The 15,798-nt window shown below is 51.0% G+C and overlaps 5 protein-coding genes across 5 annotated transcripts; 2 read left to right on the plus strand and 3 right to left on the minus strand.

Moving 5' to 3' along the window:
* Nucleotides 1-988: 988 nt before the first annotated feature.
* On the minus strand, nt 989-3,720 carry POX_f08402 (uncharacterized protein; the record flags this gene model as incomplete). Its single annotated transcript, XM_050117177.1, has 8 exons — nt 989-1,930; nt 1,988-2,086; nt 2,140-2,397; nt 2,453-2,908; nt 2,975-3,196; nt 3,261-3,401; nt 3,480-3,547; nt 3,621-3,720. The coding sequence occupies 8 exons, from the start codon at nt 3,718-3,720 to the stop codon at nt 989-991; spliced, it is 2,286 nt and encodes a 761-aa protein (XP_049967316.1).
* A 501-nt stretch (nt 3,721-4,221) lies between these two features.
* POX_f08403 (ATP synthase subunit epsilon) lies at nt 4,222-4,560 on the minus strand (the record flags this gene model as incomplete). Its single annotated transcript, XM_050117178.1, has 3 exons — nt 4,222-4,296; nt 4,362-4,476; nt 4,529-4,560. The coding sequence occupies 3 exons, from the start codon at nt 4,558-4,560 to the stop codon at nt 4,222-4,224; spliced, it is 222 nt and encodes a 73-aa protein (XP_049967317.1).
* Nucleotides 4,561-5,901: 1,341 nt separating this feature from the next.
* On the plus strand, nt 5,902-7,285 carry POX_f08404 (uncharacterized protein; the record flags this gene model as incomplete). The annotated part of the gene is made up of 2 exons (XM_050117179.1): nt 5,902-5,989; nt 6,144-7,285. The coding sequence occupies 2 exons, from the start codon at nt 5,902-5,904 to the stop codon at nt 7,283-7,285; spliced, it is 1,230 nt and encodes a 409-aa protein (XP_049967318.1).
* A 1,738-nt stretch (nt 7,286-9,023) lies between these two features.
* On the plus strand, nt 9,024-11,010 carry POX_f08405 (Heat shock protein 60; the record flags this gene model as incomplete). Its single annotated transcript, XM_050117180.1, has 3 exons — nt 9,024-9,131; nt 9,252-9,393; nt 9,494-11,010. The coding sequence occupies 3 exons, from the start codon at nt 9,024-9,026 to the stop codon at nt 11,008-11,010; spliced, it is 1,767 nt and encodes a 588-aa protein (XP_049967319.1).
* Nucleotides 11,011-12,416: 1,406 nt separating this feature from the next.
* On the minus strand, nt 12,417-13,956 carry POX_f08406 (Acid phosphatase; the record flags this gene model as incomplete). Its single annotated transcript, XM_050117181.1, has 3 exons — nt 12,417-13,581; nt 13,643-13,704; nt 13,774-13,956. 3 exons carry the CDS (start codon nt 13,954-13,956, stop codon nt 12,417-12,419), a joined length of 1,410 nt encoding a protein of 469 aa, XP_049967320.1.
* Nucleotides 13,957-15,798: the final 1,842 nt, after the last annotated feature.

Here is a 15,798-nt window from a genome sequence, read left to right on the forward strand (position 1 = left end):
GCCGGTCCAGATCGAGAGCTGCCTTGGTTCAACGCCCGTCAAGTGCGCCGCCTCCCGAAACGGACATCCGACCGTGGCACCGGTCAATTGCTATGCTAAGCGATGAGGATACTCTATCGATGACGGAGGGGAGCCGGTGGTGAGAGATAGCTGTGCTATACGTACAGCACGTTGAATGAAACTCCTTGAGAGTTATTTGGTCATTTCTTCGTGGTGGAATAGGGAGAGCATGTGCAGAACTCTCGGCAGGGGTTCAGTAGTGTTTGGGGTTGACATTCGGTCAATCCTCCATGCTGCCGATATGCGATATGCGCATCTCCCAATCTGGATCCGAGAGATTATCCGGTCTCTCGGGGATCTGAAACCGGGCCCGGAATGCCTGCCTAGCGCATGGACCAGTTCCAGTAACCATCTGTCCGGGACCTCTCTTTGCCAATCAAGTGCAAGCACCAAAGATGCCCCCGAACAGGATCGAGAAGTGGGTTGGCTTACGGGAGCTGCGAGTTCCCATCGACTTTCTTCAACGTGCGGACGCGGGCAAATGGTGTGGATGTGTTATTGTGGTCAAGGTTCCTAGTATACAGAGTATGGAATCTAGTGCTGTTGTTGGGGTAGCTTGGTGAGACCAGCCTACGACGAGCCACTACTGCGGCCCCAGATGCCATCGCCCCACCGCGTCAGGCCTGACAAAACTGGTCGAGTAATCGTACTGGGTCGAGGGGCAAGATCCCGCGTCATTTCAAAAATCTCGTCTCTGTGGAGGAGCTTCCAGGTTCATTATTCAACCTTTGTCTTCATGTCACATCTTGCTTGATGGCGGCCGCCTCCGGGCGGATGAGCCCGCGCACAGGGGACGGAAGAAGATGCGAGGGGTTCAATGACCTGGTTGAAAAGCTATATCCCCGTGACTCTATGTATCGAATCCCAATTTCCCAACCCTGATCACGACAGGTCCTGTGTTCATTATCATCGCCCATATATCATGAACTCATGCCGAATGCGTCGGGGTGGGTTGTTTTCTCTCCGAAATCTGCGGGACAATCCACCAGTCGTGCCAGCGCGCCTTGGAGCCAATCTCGGGGATGGTCACGTCCAGAGTGACACGCTGTGGCTCCGACGGCGACGAGGCTGACCTCGTGAGTGCTTTCTTCACCGTCTCAATAGCAATGCTCGTTCCAATACAAGCTCGCATCGTATCCTTGATTTCACGGCGCCAATCATCTTCAATGGCAATGGGAGCCGGAGTCGCTGATGATGACGGCATGCTGTGGTCACTGAAGGCTCCGTTGGCGAGGGTCGCCTCCCATGCCTTGCGAGCCTCGGTGATGGCCTTGGAAGCCCGATCCAGAACGGTGGCGTCCGAATCACCATCCAAGGCGGCCTCGCGCTGGAACTCTTCATAAGGGACCAGCTCCGGCAAGGAGATGGGGAGGAAGGGCTTCATGCGGAGCTCGTAGCGATGTCGGTCGCTGGAGTATGCCTTGGAGCCAGCCGCACGGGGCAGAATCTGGTGACGGGCCAACAGGACATAGAGGGCGTGAAGGGCGATCGCAAACGCGTCAATCGCAATAATGTGGGTTGTGAGCCGTTCGAGATACAAGAACGAGCGATGATACGCGGCGGAACTTTGTGCATGGCTGCCACCACTCACCAGATCGCGTTTACGGGCGGCCACGGTGAATGTGCGAATACGGTCGAGATGGCCAAGGTGCGTTGAGCACAGATGTGAAAGATACCAGTAGATGCCGGGAAGTTCTTCCGGGGCATAGATTGAAAGCTCGAATCCCATGTGGAGAATGAGACGAAGCTGAAGCAGCTTCTGGTGATAAGCCCAGCTGCTGAGGGGATAGGAGAACGTAGAGTCTCCACCTTGAACTTGCAATGCGGGTTCCGCACTGAGATCTTGAAGTTGGAGGTCGAGTTCTTCGGCCTGCATGGAAATGAGATTAGTCCGATTTCATCTCTGATCGGCAATGAGATTCATTACCTCCATCTGAAGGTTATCCCAGTCGACAACTGTGTGACAGATGGTGCGACGGACACGGCAGCGATTTAAACAAGCGGAGCGCACGGTATCGATGAAAGGCTAGACACGGTCAGCGGCGTATGGGACGGGTCTGGTTTATCATTGAGATCTACCTGGCCAAAACGCTTCACGAAATTATCCATAATTTGAGCGATTCGAAATCGTGGATCCGAGGGCAGCTCGACTTCGTCCAGGTTGGCTCGAAGTAGCATACTCGCGGGTAATACTAGCTCGGCCAGATCGTCGTACAGGTACTTCCGGACGGAGACGGTACCGAGAATCGAAGAGTCGCCGACTATCAAAGCCTGCAAAAGGGATCGAATGTAGACAGAAGGCTGCGGCTTGCGTGAGACGAGCGTCCAAACGGCAGTCTGTGATTATGAATCAGCGAAAATTCAGACCCTAAGACACGTGCATTTCCTTTACCTTGAAATTACTGGGCCCCCGGTAATCCAGCATCTGTTGCATGTCAATTGCGTCTTGACAAAGACGCCGCATTTGCTCCAAAGCGTCCTCTTGTTTGATGTTGACGATCGGCCGAGGCGGCACCGTACTGGCGAGTTTGCGTTGAAGCTTGAGGCTAAAAGCCTCGGGTACTGGTTTTCCAAGCGAAACGGTTTCAGATACTGACTTCAAGTATTTCAAGCACGACGCGAAGCTCTCGGTAGACCTTGTCTCCAAAACCTCGAGATCCTGATCAACAGAGGCAAGAAACTCTCGTCGCAGGTGAAGCCGGCTACGCATCGCATCCTTATGGCTCAAGTCAATTGTGTCCTGAGCATCCACCCAGTCAACTGCTTGATCCAGTAAGCGATAAAAGTGTGACGAATCGAATCCAGACAGAAGATTGCGGTTGTAGAGCTGCGTGACGAAATCTTCTTCCTGTATCACGGACATGCATTAATATTCCGCAATGCGGGTTGAAAAAACAATCGGGGTCCTACGTACTTCGTAGTAATATTCAGATGCCACTCGGGCATGAACATAGTCACAAGCTTTGACCAATGCTAGACAATAAGCGCGTAGTACCAGTCCTACCAAGGGGTATTTGCTGGGGGCGCGATCAAATTGAGCTTCCTCCAATGTCTTCGGCGTCGGCCATAGTAGCTTGTCGATATAGATGGAGGTAAAGAGCGTTTGTGAGAGTGGATGGCCCATATGCCAAGCCATCTGTAATGGCATCAGCATAGGCATGTTTGGAGCGATGGTGTACACCAAGTTTTGGCTGGCTCACCTCATGGCAGAGGAGCTGGTCCATCAACCCGACCACTTCCTCCGGTGTCAGCTCTCTTCGTGTATCGTAATTGACCTCGAGCGCCTCAACTTGATCTTCCCCAGGCGCAATATAGCCGCTATCCATCTTGGAGTCCATGATCTAGCACAGGTCCAGCCCAAAGTCAGCTCCCACTTGTTTTGCTTTTTGGAGTTCTATCCCATTCCAGCAATGACGCACCTCCAATGCGCCCACGGCCTCAAAAAGCGTGAACGACTCATCTTTGACAAGCTGGCCGACTCGAAGTTCTGCGTGCTTCCAAAATTTCAATTAGACTCGACTGCGACCCCTTAACGAGGAAGGGACAAAGCTTAGCTGTACTTGAAGCGGCTTGCGTGAATTCGGCGGTGATGTCGCGCGGCGCAGTCGACTGCGTGGCCGCTCGCGGCGGGGGCACGCGGACCTCGTTATTCGGCAGCATTGTGCAGAGGTTTTAAGCTCTGCAGTATGCTGCCGATTCTGTTTATAGGACCAATTGACAGGTTCGAGCGGCACTTGCAGGTTATTTCGCAGGTTGGGTTAGGGCGCGAGGGGTGTGGCGGGGAAGACATGGGCGGAAGAAAGGTGTCGGCGAGGACGGACGATCTGGGCGCGGTGCTCTGACGTGCAGTTACCGGCCGAGGACAGAGGCTGGATGTACACTATGATCCTGGCAAACTAAAGCTTTATATTCACTTACGAGGCTCAAGAGGTCCTTTTATTTGGGGGAGAAATCACTGGAGAAGCAGGAAATTGATCAAGAGTCTGTCTGTGGGCCTAGACAGATCTCGTATTGCTACACATGTACAAAAAGGTTGTATTGTTCCTCCATGAAATCGGCCGTCTTATTGCTTGTATCCAGCCAACTTGTGATATTCACGACGCTGTCCGGGCAAAGCTCATTCTTGGACTCCCAGCCATAATCAAAACGGGTTGAGATCGTCTATTTCTCGGCGTTCTGGGCGATGGCCTCGTTGTTGGCCTGGGCGAGCGAGCGGACTTCACCCTGCTTGCCGTTCTTTTGGCAGAATATCCAGTCAGTATTGACGGCTCAACTGACACAGATTCACCAGTCCAGCTTACCTCCCACTTGGCGAAACGGAGATCCATTTGACCGCGGCGCTCAGCGGCGAGGCGGGACTGCTCCTTCAACGAGCGGCGCACCGTCCGGGCGGCAATGGCCAGGTAGCGGTTGTAGCTACATCCATGTTTAGCAGGGTCACCAGTACGTACTGACGGGAAAACCTTACGTCAGGCCAGCGGCTTTCCAAGCAGCAGTCATCTTGAATAGTGGATGCGGAGTTGAATGGTTCAATTGAAGGGGTAAAAACGGGATCGGGTGAGTTTGGAAGCGCTGGACATTCGGAGGATCGGGAACTTCAGTCACGTGAGTGTGAGTCTGACAATCTATATGTCACGTGATGTAGACATCTCATATCTTATCCATAGTCCCCATTGATATCAAATAATGAATACAGGTCTGTCTAGTTGAAGATCTGAAGATATACGTAAACATAGACTTGACGATCAGGTTAAATGTTGAAGACTTGCTGTAAGAGAGTCAAACATTTGCTGTCTCTAAGTTGACGATCATTGCGAAATATCATGTTTCGACAAAGGTCAACTAATATTGAAGAATAGAAAAGAATGCCGAGATATCGGTAGAAGGATGGCTCCTATAGCCCTAATCAAGCAAGCATTACGCAATCTCTTCTTTGAAGGAGGGAAAAAAAGGCCAGACTTGGTGCCTAGGTCGTGCCAGATGTTGCTTCTGTAGGTAGGCGTGAAACTCTTCTCTATGGTTTGTTACGGTACACTGCCTTGAGGTCTTTCTGTTGATATTACTGGTCAATATTCTCTTATTTTTCAATTATATAGTAAGCCCAATAAACTGATTGCGCGAGAAGTCTAGTCAAGATGTTTGCTTGATATTTCATCAAATCCAAAAGCCAATCATCCACGCAACTGATGCCTACTAGGTGCAAACATTTCATGGAACCCCATGGTTTTCTTTTTAGACACTAAAGACAGGTGTTTCCAGAACCTCGCTGGCTCTTCTTCACATTTTAGCGCGATTTACAGCACGTGCTTCACACGGTTTGTTGATATAACTAGATCTCTTCTCTCACTTTGAATCCACCATCTCTTACTTCGAACGCAAATCTGAAAGTTACAAAACTTAAACGCACAGCTATCATCACACATCAGTAAGTAATATTGCTTTGTTCAAAACGCGTCTTCATCCAAGCCTCTCTAGGCTTGGTGAATTACTCTATCCAACAGAGGCTCTTTGATAGCTTCTGTCATGATCATGCAGGATAGAGGACAAGCAGGCAGGCACACGGCAGACCATGAGACTCACTGTACGTCACTGGATACTGAATGCCCCTGTCCATACACACATCCTCTTTTTTTATATCTCTTCGAGGCTATAGAATACCCCGTCCTCCCTGGATATTCTCCCCTCGGAGCACAGATCAACTGTTCCTCGCACAACTTCTTTTCTTGTCCTTCTCATGCATCCAAGACTCATGCTGTGCCCCGTTCATCAATTATACTAACTCGACCTTGACAGACAATATCCATTCAGCCAGGACATTCAACTTTCATTCCACATATCAAGATGCCTCCTACCCGCACTACTGGAAAGAAAGCAGTGGAGAGTGACATAGAGCCACCCAAGCCAAAGCGTCAACTCGTGCGCTGGGATCGTAAGTATCAGCATTTCCAGTCCGAACCAGGTTTTCTTATTCTGGCAATTTTCGTGAGGTTCGGATTAGACCGTCATGGCAGCTTCGGTCTAGACTGCTCATTATATGCGTGCTCAATCAGATAATCAATCAGCCTGGCTGACAATTCTCACAGAGGATCTGGACAACCTTCTGCTGCTCACCATTCAGTCGGCCTGCAACTTGACTGGGGTAAAGATTCCCTGGGATAAAGTTGCCGAGTTGATGGGACCCAAGTTCACCGAAGGCGCCATTGTGCAGCATCTTTCCAAGCTTCGACTCCGTCGTGAGAACAACGACCTACGCGTACCTCCTCCACTCCGTCGCTCTGTTGCAGTTGTATCGAGCATGACTGGTGACAAGAAAGGCTCCAAGAAAGGACAAAACAAGCGGAAGAGCTTTGTGTGTCACGCAACAGACGAGCTCTCCGATGAATTCCAAGGTCTCGATGACGATGAAGATGAGGAAGACGATGATGAGGAAGATGATGAGGATGAGTATGAGGACGATGAGGAAGACGAGGAAGAGCTTGAGTATTCTCGAGGCCCAAAGAGAATCAAGAGTAACCGCCAGTCTTTCTTGAATGTGACTGATTCCCGTGAGAGTCGCCTCCGCAGCACTGGAAAGCGCATCCTACTTCGTGGAGCATCATTCCTCCCCAAGCGCGAGGCTGAGAAGCACCAACACAACTATGGCTACGACAACGAGTACCATGATTGTGAGGCCGAGAATGAGGACATTGGAGGATATGATCTCGCCCATATGAAGAAGGTAATGGCTCAGCAGGCAACACCCACTCGTCACCCAGTTCGCATCGTGAAGCTCCCACTTGGCGGTGCTTTGGACCTGAAGCAAAGCTCGACCCCATTCAACTCTGCCTCTAATGAAGCCGAGGTCAGCGCAACTCCCTTCAACCCCAACGACCCGGCAATTATCAATCCTGCGCCTGGTGGCCCACCTAGTGAGTACACTCCGCCTTCGTGGCTGCAGCAGGCGATGGCGAACCGGGTTCCCGAAAATCCCTTCTCCCCGGTTCTGACACGACCTGCTCCGGTTGTGGGAAACCGAATGTTCTCCCAAGGCGAGTACCTGTGGTCGCCTCATGCACCTATATACGCCTCTGGGCGTGCTGGTGCTCCCACGGGCCCTGTCATTGCTTCCGAGGGCTTGGAGCCAGCTCCGGAAACTGACATGGAGTCATCCACGTGGAACGTGGATGACTTCATCAACTTCGAGTACTCCCATGGGGATGAAAACAGAGATGCGACCATGAAGTGACCGATAAATTGGTCTGCTTCAGTGTTGCTTCTGGTTGCGATTGACATGGTCTTTCGCATTTTCACTCCCTCATGTTCCTCACCTTGCTGTCTTTGTTCTTCCTTTTTTTTTATTTCTTTTGCCCTTTTTGTGGTTGCCATATGGAGGCTATGTTCTTTTCTATGGCTTTTTTTTGATTTTGATTTTCTGATCCTTTTTCCTTGCTTTCTTTGTTTTTCTGTTGTTTTAGCGAGCTGGGCACATCAGGCAGTGGAGGAGGGTCTCTGCCAGCTTGATGAGCTCTGCAATTTCATTGGATTTAGCGAGGCGTTAGCGGGCGCCTATTTCGTTTTTGTTCTCAGTGCTCTGCATACGTATGATATGTTACGCCAGGTTAGGCAATGCAGAAGCGCTCTTCAATTGCAAGTCACATACGCCGTCAAATCAAATCACAAACAGTTCCGTTTGGTCTCCGTTGATGTTGACCACGGGCTCTATCTTAACAAAGTTTCGACCTTGTCCAAGTTCTATTCCACTTCCTATCTAAGAGTCGTTAACTGGGTAAAGTACTGAGACTCCCTCGTATGTCACTCAAATATTCACAGTTTGGCACAGCTGAGCAAGCGAAGAGATATATTAGAAGCTCCCGTCCCTATTAAGAGTAGTTTTGTTGCCGTGATACATTCCGTCAACGGGCACTCCATGTATCTCGGTGACTAAAAGCGCCCGTGCCCACTGACTTGGCAGGCTGGTCATCACACTTCTGACCTTCTACCGTACTTAGCCCAGCGTGCCGGTGGTGCTTATCTTGTTCAAGCATAGAAAGGTATGTCCTTGGTGTAGAATCAGGGACTCAACACCTAGTAAGTTTATGACATGCTGAAAATTTAGGTATGTTCTGAACTCTACAGAGTATATATCTCACCAAGGTTGAATTCCAGCGGCCTGGGTAGGTCGTGAATTGTCCGAGCCAACTTCCGCTGACACGCAATAATGGTGTATCCGATGATTAGCTTCGATGGCAGCTCACTACTTAAGAGTCAATCAAATAAGCTTATTGGTTTCTCTAAGAGTTCATGTCTAGTGCTTGTAACATGGCTCAAATTTGCATTAGAGATCACTGCATTCATCAAGTTAGGTATGTATTTAGATGCCATAGCTCTAGGTACCAGCCCCAGCTTAAACATAGGACAGAAGCCTGAGGCCTAGGTACCTCAGTCGGGTAGTTTCCGGGGCTACCGATTCATTCTATTGGGGAGTCCACTTGGTCCGTTGATCCATCATCCATGCAAGCTGCACTCACCCTGACCAGAGTGTTCAGCACAGAGAATGGTTGACCTGGGATCATTTACTTGGCTATTTTAAGGTGGCATAATGGCGTTTTATGAGCAAAATCATTTACAGGCTGTTTCAACGAACTACTCCTGCTCGATACAGTGAATGACTCAAATAATGATACTTTAAAGATTATCGGCTTTCAGCGGCCCATGACCTCGGAACTCCGGGAAAGGCTCACGTGACGTTCTAGCTGTTTCTGCCGCCCAGCAGTCTGGGGATGAGGAAGAATGAAGAATGACCTGGAAAATTTTCGAGACTTTGGCTTCATCTTCCCCAGCTTCTCCCCCTTCCTCTTGACCTCCTTTTCATCTCCCACCTATCTTGCTTTGTCCACCCGCATCAATTGCTTCCGGGTTTCGCCTCTAGTACCTATTCTAATACCCTTCGTCTGTTTTCTTTCTCTTCTTTTGTTTCGATAGCTATGCAGCGCGCTCTCTCCTCCCGGACTTCGGTCCTCTCGGCCGCGTCCAAGCGTGCTCCTTTCGCCCGTTCTCCCTTGAACCTCCAGCAGCAGCGATTCGCCCACAAGGTACGTGTTAGTATATGCGATGCCATTGACAACTAGCTCAGGTCCTCGATTGCCATTCGGATCACCATTCCTGTCACACCGGAGCTTTCCATGGCTTGGATGAAGCTAACATCCGCGCAGGAGATCAAGTTTGGTGTTGAGGCCCGCGCCAGTATCCTCAAGGGTGTCGACACTCTTGCCAAGGCTGTCACTTCCACTCTTGGCCCCAAGGGTCGCAATGTTCTGATTGAGTCTCCCTATGGCTCCCCCAAGATCACCAAGGGTACGTCGTTTTCCTTCGGATCATGAATTCGCCTACTGGTCGGTGTTCCACCGTCATCTGCGTACAATTGCTGACATCGGGTCTTCCTCCTTCGCGATAGATGGTGTTACTGTTGCCAAGGCCATCACTCTCCAGGACAAGTTCGAGAACCTCGGCGCCCGCCTCCTCCAGGATGTCTCTTCCAAGACCAACGAGCTCGCCGGTGACGGTACCACTACTGCCACCGTCCTCGGCCGCGCTATTTTCTCAGAGACCGTGAAGAACGTGGCTGCTGGCTGCAACCCCATGGATCTCCGCCGTGGTATCCAGGCTGCCGTCGATGCCGTTGTCGACTACCTCCAGGCTAACAAGCGCGACATCACCACCGGCGAGGAGATTGCCCAGGTCGCCACTATCTCCGCCAACGGTGACACCCACGTCGGCAAGCTCATCTCTAACGCCATGGAGCGTGTTGGCAAGGAGGGTGTTATCACCGTCAAGGAGGGCAAGACTCTGGAGGACGAGCTCGAGGTCACCGAGGGTATGCGCTTCGACCGTGGTTACACTTCTCCCTACTTCATCACCGACCCCAAGTCCCAGAAGGTCGAGTTTGAGAAGCCCCTGATCCTCCTGTCCGAGAAGAAGATCTCCGCTGTTCAGGACATTCTCCCCGCCCTGGAGGCCTCCACCACCCTCCGCCGCCCCTTGGTCATTATTGCCGAGGACATTGAGGGTGAGGCTCTCGCTGTCTGCATTCTGAACAAGCTCCGCGGCCAGCTCCAGGTCGCTGCCGTCAAGGCTCCCGGATTCGGTGACAACCGCAAGAGCATCCTGGGTGATCTCGCTGTGCTCACCAACGGCACCGTTTTCACTGACGAGCTTGACGTCAAGCTCGAGAAGCTCACCCCCGACATGCTTGGTTCTACCGGTGCCATCACCATCACCAAGGAGGACACCATCATCCTGAACGGTGAGGGCAGCAAGGACAACATCTCCCAGCGCTGCGAGCAGATCCGCGGTGTCATGGCCGACCCCTCTACTTCCGAGTACGAGAAGGAGAAGCTCCAGGAGCGTCTGGCCAAGCTCTCCGGCGGAGTTGCCGTCATCAAGGTTGGCGGTGCCTCCGAGGTTGAGGTTGGTGAGAAGAAGGACCGTGTCGTCGATGCTCTGAACGCCACCCGCGCCGCCGTTGAGGAGGGTATCCTGCCCGGTGGTGGTACTGCTCTGCTGAAGGCCTCCGCCAACGGCCTCGAGAACGTCAAGCCCGCCAACTTTGACCAGCAGCTCGGTGTCAGCATCATCAAGAGCGCTATTACCCGCCCCGCCCGTACCATCGTTGAGAACGCCGGTCTGGAGGGCAGCGTGATTGTCGGCAAGCTCACCGACGAGTTCGCCAAGGACTTCAACCGCGGCTTCGACTCCTCCAAGGGAGAGTACACCGACATGATCGCCAGCGGTATTGTCGACCCCCTGAAGGTTGTCCGCACTGCCCTTGTGGACGCCAGCGGTGTTGCTTCCCTGCTCGGTACCACTGAGGTTGCCATTGTTGAGGCTCCTGAGGAGAAGGGTCCTGCCGCCCCTGGCGGTGGCATGGGCGGTATGGGTGGTATGGGTGGCATGGGCGGCGGCATGTTCTAGGCGTCTCCTCGTGTCCTCTATTCCTCTCTCCCTCCCTCCTTCATGATCCCTCTTCCTTCTCATGCATCCCTCCCATCTTCCATGAAATGACATAAAACCACCTACTCCCGCATTGCATCCGTCTTGCATGATCGTCAGATCTGCTCTCGCGAGCCAGGACTTACTCTGTCTTGCTCTCTGCCATTTTCTCATATCTCTCCCATGTGCCTCTGATCCTCTTTGGTCCTTGTCTTGTCCCCTCCCCCTGTACTCTTCTATTCCTCTACTTGCACTTCTCCTCTGTTGTTCTATACCTCCCTTTCTCTCCACTCTCCATCACCGGGGGCTTGCCGAAAGGTTCCGGCGCAGATTTTTGTATCATAGCTTCAAGTATGTTTCAATTAGTGGTTTCTCACTCAGTTCAAACTCCGCAGCAATGACCTCGTAGCGTTTCCGTAACCTTTTCCCTTACCGCTCTCAAGGCTTCGTGGAACCTTAAAATCACGCATTCTTTGGATGCAAGAATTGGGAATGCAGGAAACGATCAAAGCCACCGTCTTACTTTTCCATCACTCTGTCTATCAGGACTGTAGCCCTTTGATGAAATGACAGATTTAGGCGGTAAGCAGAGACATTCTCCCAGCCTGACGAAGCGAGGCTTACCCTCTTTTCAAGTCAATGCGCATGTTGTTTTCTAGAGATATTCACTAAAAGACTGGAGAAGACCTGTATTTACACGTCGTGGAATCGGTCGGCCGTGACCGTAACTAACGATCGCAGGGCATATCCATTTCTACCTGGAGTAATAATATCACCAGTAGCACTACGCTACATTAGGTAATACCACACGTGTGGAATCGTGGTTTACGTGAGGAATAGCTTAGCAGATCGCAGATGGAAGGACAGTCAAGCCTCAAGAACACATCAGCTGTATCTTATACCTCACTTCTTCCAAAAGTCTGCCTGCTATGAGCTCTCCATCCTGATATTTGGGAAAATAACAAATCAATTACAAACTCGATCGACCCCCAAGGTCCAAGAATCATTCCACAGGGGCATATTTCACGTCTCTGAACGTCGTGAGAGTCACAGTATCAAACGCTGTACCGCTGATGACGCCACTACCGCGCAGTCCCTCGGCTATTCATTCGTCATCGGTGACTGTTATCTCGCAGTCGCAGATGAACCTGACAATTTGGAGGTGTCCTGAGCGTTGCTCTTCAGCAAGGACTTTACGAAGCTCACGACTGACGTCTGTGATCTAGACAATGACGCGATGATTACTCCATCTAAGCTGACTAACATATACGCTGATTTTCGTCGGATTCTCAGCACCTGATTAATGTTATTGTCGAATATTGGACACGGCCTGGCGGCAATGTCAATCTGCATGGGTGTTTTGAAATGGAGTATCACTATCTGCTCAGCTACGAAACAAGCGCAAAGAGAGCAAAGACAGCGATGAGAGTAGCACCCGAGCTGGGTCTGATACCACTAGAGGCCCTGGAAATGGCGGACTGTGTGACGGTGAAAGTGTTGTTGCCGGTGGAGGTGGTGTTGGATGATTTGCGGGTCGCAGTCACGTTTACGTTATAACCGCTCACTCCATCCCACGGATACGGAAACGTGTAGTTGTAGGTCGCTTTCATGCCGTGGTAAGTCTTCCTCACGGAGTCCAGAACCCCATTTCCAGCCGAGCACTTAGCGTCGATGTTGGGAACAGGCCAAGTCCACGCGGACTCAGCCGTGATTTTCAGGTCAGAAGAGCCCCCAAAGTACTGTTTCAGCATTCCCGTGGTCAATGGGCCTGGGTAGGTATGATTCAGGTACAAGTGGGTGAGATCTACGTCGTAATTGATATACCCGGTCTGGTTAGCGACGATTGCGAAGATGTTGGCTCCGCAATCCCAGCGTCCGAGGGATGGAAGGCCCCAGTTCGCAGAAATCGAGGCGATAGTCGAGTAGTGCGTGTAGAATGTATCATCCTGGGTGCCTCTCAAGTGATCAGGAATGGCCCCACCGACCAAAATGCTATACACCCTGTTGCTCTGGTCAAACGTTGCCGACTTGTCACTGAGATCGTACATATCTTCGTCGAAAGTCAAAAGCACAAGCGTGTTGTTCATGAAGTACTCGTTTGTCAACAGGGCGGACATCCAGTGGCGTTCCCATTTCGCACCGAATGTGATGTTTGTATCGTGGGCATCGTTCGTGACGTTCGGTGTGATAAAGGCCCATTGGGGAAGTCTCTTGTTTTCCAGATCTTTCTCAAAGTCGGTGAAATTCTTGATCTGGCGGACCCGAGTATCATCTGCAACGACGGCGTCATAGAGAACCAAGGGATTGTGTCGTCGCACATAGTCGTCTTTGAACGTCTGCTGATTGGAGTAATTGAATCCTTGGAAACCGGCATATGGTAAGTGCTCCTGGTATTCAGCCCATGAGATGCCCTTAGTGTCTAGGAGATCTGGCACTGAGGAGATGTTTGCGGGTACTTGAACCCATTGGTCCCAGTCCATACCGAAGGTGTCACCACCTGCGGCTGCACAGTAGTTGGGCTCCGAGGGGTGAGTGACGCCATGGTAGTTGGTCCTGTCCCAAGTCAGAATGAAATGTAGAAGCCTTGATGAATAAGGACTCGAATCAAACTCACAACAAAATTCCTTGAGAGGCAAGCCATTGCATGTTGGGATCAGCCGCCGACGCGGTGTAAGCCTGCAAATTACTAATTAACCTATGCCTTCCTTTTTCTGTGCACTGATCTGGCTAAGATAGTTGACGTACTGTATTCTCCAACCAAATTTGGTAAAAGCGATCAAAACTGAGACCCTTCACGTTTGAAACGGGGGACTCGGGCAAGACTGTCGCCGCCGCAGCTCCGATTTGGCTAAGCGAGGGCTCAGAGATGGTTGCGACTAGAGCGCGCGCCACAGCGACCATCAAGAACAGTGTTGCCACGGTCTTCATTCTGGCGTGGATCAATGGAAATATACGGATTGAAACTCCCCAATGCAATGGCGGTCTTGTCGTAGATCAGGTTGTTCAATAGCCCGCTAGTGTAACAACTCAACCGACGAGTGGGAGCCGCGCAGGACTCTTATAGATGCTGAGGGAGGATGTCCATGACTGCCTCGCTTGGACAGAGACCTAAACCTTAGCAGCGCTCGTGTGCTGTAAGCGAAGGACTGACCAAGTGCACTTGATACCGGCAGTTTGCTTTTGACCTGCATGTTTATATTTGCCGACTTATCATCATTCAAGTGTGGAGTACTTCAAGACGTATTGTGTCGAGTAAGACATTGTAGGTTGAGCTTACAACACATATTTACGATATCCGTGAGTCGTCGGCAATTTGCGAGCTTATCAGTGTACACATTTGACCATTGTTGACCTAGTCTGACGCGCAATCACGGACCTTGTGGTCGTCGGCAAACATGTATAAGAGATGCACTTCCAGGCACGTTGCAGGACATCTCGACCTGCGACTTTGATTGGCTGCGGTTCCTCGCGAACTTGTCGCCAAGCGATTTAACCCATGCGCTGGGAACGCTTAGTCTCATTCCTGTCCAGATCCGCTGCAGCACCACGTGCTGAAAGCTATGGTTCTCGAAGCCATGATGAGAGAACAACGGGACCATTGTCAGCCTGGTAGGGACAGGAGTTAAGAGCTGTCCCACGACATGTATTAAGCATTGAAGGAAGAATGCGGCCATGTGCTTGCAAGTTGAGGTCGAGCGTCGGGCGATCTAGTAGACTCCGCCTGCTGGAGAACAAACCTAGCCGACTGCTTAAAAATTATTGAATAAGGAAGGTGGCCAGTTACAAGCTTGAGCTGACACAGATGTCAATTTGAAACGTGATGAATACACTCCATAGCTTTCGGCTATATAATTCAGGTCATTGTCTAAAGCAGAGTCAATTTTCGACCAAAGGGGAAATGCTCATCGTAGCTTCACTCCCGAATCCTCGCGCACTTTGGTAAGTCTGGGTGATATAGTAGTATGGTATAAGATTTCTGCGAATTGACGTGATACTGCCGCCGCCTTTGAAAATTCAAGCGAAGCCACCTGCTTCAATGTCACCTGACATTCGATTCAAAGGTCTAGCTGGACGCAGTTCGGAAACAGCTTCACATTCTGCTCTCTTCTAAGTTGAGTCTCTTTTCCCTCGACACTGTCATCCGAATCTACGCTTCTTCGAGAGTCGTGGAGATTTTTGCGTCATTACAATATTGTGCCGGGGAAACTTTGTGCAAGGCCTCATACTTGAAAGCGCCCTGGTGCGCAGATTTTCTCTCACAGCGATCTCTATCAGTGAGTTTGCAGCCTTGCTGGGGACCGGTAGGAGTAGGTACGTATTAAAAATGTTGTGAAGATGGGTAAATATTGACAGCACCCAGGGCCGGTATCGTATCTCAAGACTATCCTCTATCGGCACGTGGAGGGGGGCATGGAGTTTGCTTGTTTTTCATCACAGGCGGTGTGCTGCCTGAGGCGCGAGATCGGAATCAGGGAACAAGATCTTTGGAGTGGAGGCCAACCGGTGGTTGGTGGACACGACACGGGAACGACTGGTGTTGATGAATGAGGTTGTCCTCGACACTACCCATCTTCGAGGAAAGTGGAATATCTAGTAGTTGCTATTAACTTCCCTTCCTCTGCCCTCTCTGCCCTTTATTCATGTCTCGGGAGACCAACACCTAATACTGGATTCCTCGAGATCCCTTTTTCCAACATGTCTTGGACTTTCAGTTCCGAGTCCAAACCCCTCCCACCTGTGCGCTGTCATCTCTCTTCTCTCTCTTTGGTG

The sequence above is a fragment of the Penicillium oxalicum genome, chromosome VI, assembly GCF_001723175.1.
Source record: "Penicillium oxalicum strain HP7-1 chromosome VI, whole genome shotgun sequence".
Taxonomy (NCBI): Eukaryota; Fungi; Ascomycota; class Eurotiomycetes; order Eurotiales; family Aspergillaceae; genus Penicillium; species Penicillium oxalicum.